The sequence below is a fragment of the Notamacropus eugenii genome, chromosome 1 (genome assembly GCF_028372415.1).
Source record: "Notamacropus eugenii isolate mMacEug1 chromosome 1, mMacEug1.pri_v2, whole genome shotgun sequence".
Lineage (NCBI taxonomy): Eukaryota > Metazoa > Chordata > Mammalia > Diprotodontia > Macropodidae > Notamacropus > Notamacropus eugenii.
In genome coordinates, this window is record NC_092872.1 from 593009787 (window position 1) to 593015786 (window position 6000).

General features: G+C 49.6%; 1 protein-coding gene across 2 annotated transcripts in view; it reads right to left on the bottom strand.

Moving 5' to 3' along the window:
* OVOL2 (ovo like zinc finger 2) overlaps positions 1-4924 on the bottom strand; it is a 46559-nt gene extending 41635 nt beyond the window's left edge. The window contains exons 1-2 of one of the 2 annotated variants that reach the window (XM_072634530.1): positions 4602-4924; positions 3498-3757 (exon numbers count right to left, since the gene is read on the bottom strand). In XM_072634530.1, coding sequence (XP_072490631.1) covers positions 3498-3757; positions 4602-4701 — 360 coding nt within the window. In that variant the 5' untranslated portion in view covers positions 4702-4924. Of the gene's footprint in view, positions 1-3165; positions 3375-3497; positions 3758-4601 lie in introns of those variants that run through there. The other variant, XM_072634531.1, reaches the window with a different exon arrangement.
* Between the last annotated feature and the right edge of the window lie 1076 nt (positions 4925-6000).

Sequence of the window (6000 nt, forward strand, 5' to 3'; positions counted from 1 at the left end):
GAATAAATAATGCCTCCCACATATACTATTTTCAAACGCATGTAAATATTGTGACTAATAAAATGCAAATTCACTTCAAACTTTCTGGGATGCATGGTAGCTTTTTGGTATCATGTATTTTTCTCACTCAAAACATAATAAAAGTATCATTTTCACTTGTACAACATTTTCTGACAGACAGAAAGAATCCTTCATACGTGAAAAGGTAAGCAGAGCACTCACAGACCTAGGTCATCCACTAACCAAAGAAATGAACTCCCCTCCTGCTATTAATATAATGCCCTCTCCCACCATAAATTAGCACTCCAAGTACAAACACCTGAAAAGGAATTTTTTAAAGACTTGGCCAAACAGGTTTCTGATATTTTCCTCTTTAGTTACTAAAGGAAAAGTAGAGCAAGGAAACTGCACTGAAAAAAAAAATTATTCCCTTTGAAGAATTCTGTATTAAGGTCAGTGGTTTATCTTGGACTTGGAGCGTCAATTGCCCATGTAACACGGACTCAGAGATGATTTTAATATCCCAGTGCATATGCTTGGGAAGTCAGAACCAATCAGATGGCTTCAGTAGCAATGGCTTTTTTTTTTAGCGGGGTAGTGGGGACCACAACAAAGGAGCCCTTCTGCTTGTTGGCAACAATTTTGTTGAAAAAAAGTTAGGAGGCCTGACACTCTTGGGATAGTTATTTTCCTGGATTAAAGATATATGCATATATTTTAAACATATTATTTAAATATACATATATTTAATGTATATAATGCAGTTATGTATATTATTTAAACTATATGTAGTTAATATATTTAAATAAATAAAAACTTTCCCCCATATATATGCTACTTCTTTCTTGAAGCCTGAAGCTAGATGATTTCCAAATCCTAAATTTCCAACCCAGATCACTCTCCAAGTGCCTAGAGAAGATCCCCTTACATGGACAGCCTACTGCTGGCAACTCAGACCCAAGCCATCTCAAATCAAGCTTATTATCTTTCCCCCAATCCAGCTCCTCCTTCTGACCTCATTATTTCTGACATCATTCTCAGAGTCTGCCATATTGAAACTAATTCTTTTTTTCTCTCTCTCACTTTTCCTATCCAATTAGTTACCAAATGCTCCATGATATTTCTCAAATTTGTCTCCTCTCTTTTCCCTCTGCCACCACCTCAGTAGAGGCGTATTCTCTACCATCTGCTTGTACTAGAATAGCTTCCAAACAATCCTGGCTAGGTTTATCTTTCTTATAACCTGGTCAAATCAATCATCTTTACTCATTACCTTTCTGTTGCTCTATGACCTACCAAATAAAGTTCCAACTCCCTTCCCTGGCATTAAAGGTCCTCTTCAACCTGGTACCTCCCTACTTTTCTGGCAGTACACCATCCTGCTCCCCTCCACTTATATGCTTTAACCAAACCGAACTACTCACCATTCTCAAGACACACTCTCCGTCCCCCAAATCTTTGCTGTTCACCATGCCTGGAAATCTTTTCCCGATTTCACCTGTTGAAACTCTACATGCTTTTCTTCACTGAATGTACAAATTAAACTTCCTATCTTCCCCCTGCAAACTACATAATGTTAGTGTGCATAACTATTGGCACTTCATAAAATGTTGGGTGAAAATTGCTTCTACTTTCCAGAGTCTTTTTATCATACTAGCTGGCTGACCAAGAATACTCAAACTAGACACATAATTCTTCCCGTTAGGCAGTATTCCCCAGACAAGCTTCAAGTGATTACTCCCTTTGTTTTAGAGTTAACAATTGACACTGAAAGGAATTCTAAATTTCTGGAAATTCACCAGTCACATGGGTTAATGTTAATCCTACATATACCACAATCCCACAGGCCATTCTGAGATATTCCTCACATTTTGAACTACCTAGTACTGTGGCTGCATAACAGAAAAGAAAGAAATTTTTTTTTTTTTGTCCAGTGGGGGCTAGGAAATCAGATGAGACGAGATACAATTAAGTTGAAAAACTAGAAATGCAAAGAGAGAGGGAGAGAATTCCTATTCTGTTCATTACGGACTTGAGAAAAATGGAAATTATTCTATAAGAGCACAAGGTGCCACTAAAGCTAAATTTGCACTAAAGCCAAATCAGGATGAAAGCTTTAATCCCTAACCTTGTTCCCCAGCAATTTATTCTCCCTTTAACACAAAGCTGTGGGGAGGAGGGTGAGCACGACGGTTAATTGCCCCAATTAGAAAAAGATCTAGTAATTCTGACAAGTTTATGGATAAAGTGATTGGGTTGCTCTCGGGTATTCCCACACCTCCCTCGACGCCTTTCACTTTCATCAAGTGGGAATAGTGTGGAGGGAAATTGGAAGTATGGGGAATAAGTAAATTCCTTCCTCTCTTCCAGCTCAAGTAAAGGATTTAATAATCACTGAATAAGACCAAATTAATGTAATCAAAGATATACATAGTGATTCAAGACAAGCCACCTCCCGCAAAGAAGATTATTACAGAAACTTCTCTTATCGACCCAATGTTTGGTGCTACTTGCCCACCTCCACCTCTCACAGTCCTAACAAATGGTGAAAAGACTTAGTCCCAAATAGCCCCCAGCAACCCCTCCCAACATCCAACCCCTCCCAACAGAAAGCACACAGAATTAAAGACTAGTCAGTTTCCTCGGAAATAAGTGTTTCCCTTCTGAAAATAACTCGGCCTCACCAATTCACATGGAACCACATAAAGCCGGAGGCTCGATCAAGGCTGGAGAACGGAGCACTGAAAAAGTTCTGTAGGAAAGCTACTATCCCATTTTCCAATTAACTGATTTCCTCGACCTTTGGTAGGCCCCTTTGTCCTTCCATTCCCTTTAAAGGAGAATGTCAGTCTGCCCTCGGCGGAAGGGTGGGAATTCCCTCCACCTCCGACTCTACTAAACACCCAGAAACAACAGAGATCAATGGAAATGCAAACTACTTCGGATTACAAAGCCACCCCTTCGGTGGTCTGTACAAAAAACCCAAACATTTTCAATATGGATTCCCGGCAACTTTAGATGTGCAGATCGCGTGGGGTCTAGCTCCGCTACAAACAACAGTTACTGAACTGCAACAAAAATTGCACCCGACGCCTCCACCAATGACGCGCGAGGGCCATTTTGTAACAAGCAAAAAGCTACAAAAGGTGTAATAAAAACACCTACTACTCGAGCGTACGTGGCTACGCTCCCCTTTGTGCACACATCCACTGGTGATGAGAAAGCGATCCATCTGGGATCGTGACGGTGCCCCAGTCCCGGGGGCAGCGGCTGCGGCTGCCACCCTGCCTGCAGGAAAGCGCAGCTGGCCCGGGCCCAGAGTCAGGTGCACCGACCCGGCGACGGTTGCGTGCACAGGTTCCCGGGCGCGGCGCGGAGCGGAGCGGGCTTGGGGGCGGGGAGGGGCGAGGAGCAGGAGAGGGGGAGACGCCAGGGCGTGGTGGTGGTGGCGGCGCGGCGGGGGCGGGGGCGGGGTGGGGGCACAGTCTATCGCCTACCTTGATTTTAGACCTGGCGGTGGGGCGCTTTCCTGCCAGGTGCAGCACTGGCTCCTCGTGGGTCCTGGGCTCCGGGGCTCCCGGCTGGGAAGCGAGATGGTCCCTGGGCTCCGGCTCCTGCCCGGAGCCGCCACTGCTACTCTCCAGGCAGCAGAGGTCGGCGCCCCCGGGGTCCCCGCCGCCGCTGCTCTCGCTGCTGCTGCTGCTGCTCTCGCTGCGGTAGTCCTCCGTGCTGTAGCGGAGCATGCAATCCAGGCTCACTAGGGGGGAGGGGAAAGCACAACACCGAAGAGGGGCGAGTCAGTCCCCGAGGGGGTCCGTCCTGGGAGCCTGGGGCAGGGGGGGAACCGAGGGGGTTGGACTAAGCAAGCTGTTTGACCTCCGGGCGGTGCCTCGGTAGCAGCAGCCGCCGCCTCGGCCCCGGCCCGGGACCTGGGAACGGTGCCAAGTATTCCCAAGTGGGAAAGGCGTTTGGGTGGGGAAGCTGGGAGCCCCGGGGAGACGACAAAGTGGGTTCTCTCGCTTTGTCCGCAGGAGACGAGAAGGGGGTGGGGGGAGCGGGAGCGCGGCCCTCCCACTCCCTATTTTATCCCAACAGCAGCTCCCGTGGGCGGCTCTGGGGGTCGCCACCGAACCTTGGCAGGGCAGTGTCGCGTGGGCACACGGGTGGGCACCGTGCGCCAGGGTCTGGGAGCAAGCCTACTAGGAGAGGCAGCGGGCGAGCTGAATTGCATCTCCCGCTTCTAGCGGAAATGAGTGAGGGGAAGGTCTCTGGGCAGGAGCGCCCGGGAAGTGGAAATCAAATCAGGGAAATAGATATCTCTCGTAGAACCCACCCCACTTCATTCCGTATAGGCTTCCCCCCCATCTACAGCAGGGGGTCCCGTCGTGCCTCGGTAATAGCGCCCACTGGGGACACTTTGTCCAATGTCCCCGCCCCCCCTCTTCTACCCCTCCTTGGTCTTTCCAGTCCTTCCACCCCCCAAGCCCCTCAGCGGGGATGGGAAGCCATGCCCCGGCCCATCAGCGCCCCCGCTTCCTTCCTATTTGGGGACTAGGGGCCCACGCGGTGAGATCCCAGCTCCGTTCCGTTTCCCCGCTCACCTGGGATGTAGGTGTCGGCTCTTTCCTCGTCTGGAAGCTCATCCCAACTGCGGATCGCAGCTACGGGGTTTCTTCTCTTCACCAGGAAGACTTTGGGCATGGTGGGATTTGGAAGGATAGTGGAGAGCCCTTCGAGCAACCTTTACCTTCACCTGGTTCCAGCTCCCCCCTCGGAGTGGCGAGCTCACGTCCCTGAACTTTTCCACGCGGGTAGCTGCCCCTTTCTCCCCCTCTTCTCCTCCTCGCTCTCAGAACTCCGCAAGAGGCGGCTGCTTCTCCTGCTTGGGGATTCCGGGGCTCCCCACCCCACCTTCCCGCCTCGCCTCGCCTCGCCTTTCCCCTGCACTCCCCCCCCCCCCCCGGGCCCCGAGCCCTCTGGTGTCCTGTCTGGGCCCCCACCCCGGCCTCGATCTCTCCGCCAGCTCCTCGCTTATTTCTTAAATCGTGGGTGAGACCACACGGAGAAAAAAAAAAGTTTCATAAGGTGGAATAGAAAATGCACCAGGAAACTTGGGAGTGAGCATGCGCCCTGCAAACATAACGGTGTCAACAAGCCTCCTTACCTGTCTGACCGGTTCAGGCGGCTCGGGTTTGTTCCAACCCTTCCTTAGGCATGAATGTTTGCAAAAGAATTTAACGTCTGAAAATTTTTTTTTAAAAGGGAAGAACATTTTTTCATGACTCCTCTCCCCCACCCCCCACCCCCAACGCGCACACACGCTCCTGCCCCCATTACATGCATAGTCGATGCAAATCCGAGAGGGAAATCCCAACTCAGGTTATTTTTTTTTAAACTGGGCATTGTGCTCTCTTCCCCACCCACCCACCCCTCATGCGAAATGGCCGGGGAGATGAGTGGGTTTGTCTCAGATCGCTTTGCAATCTAATGGGTCCGTTCTTTCGGGTGCTTGAGGATGATTCCCTGGGCTTAAGTCGTGGCGGGAGGGGGAGAAGAGAGGCAGAATTTCATGAGACTGCAGATGCAGTAGCTTTATGGGGAGGGGGTGGCAATACCTGGAAAGAAGGGGCTGAGAAATGCCCTCTCTTGGAGCTTAGGAACGGGGATATATACTTATTTCTCCTTTCACTGGACCTCTCACCCCCCGTGATGATAGTGAGATTCTGCTTCCTTTCTTGCTGGGTTGGTAGAGCACAGGTAATGGGGGGTGGGGATGGGGGGTGGGGATGGAGAGTGGGGAAATAATCCCGAAGCGTTATTTTTATATTTAGTAAAACATTCTTAAAGAGAAATTGACGCAGTTTGGGATCACAGGTCTGCCCCTTGAAAAAGGTAATTGAGGCAGAGGAGGGAGGGAGTAGGGAGATGGCCAGGCTTCTGAACCCATCTGCACACATGTGAGATCAGGGCTGGCTTTGTGGGAACATACAGTACATTCCA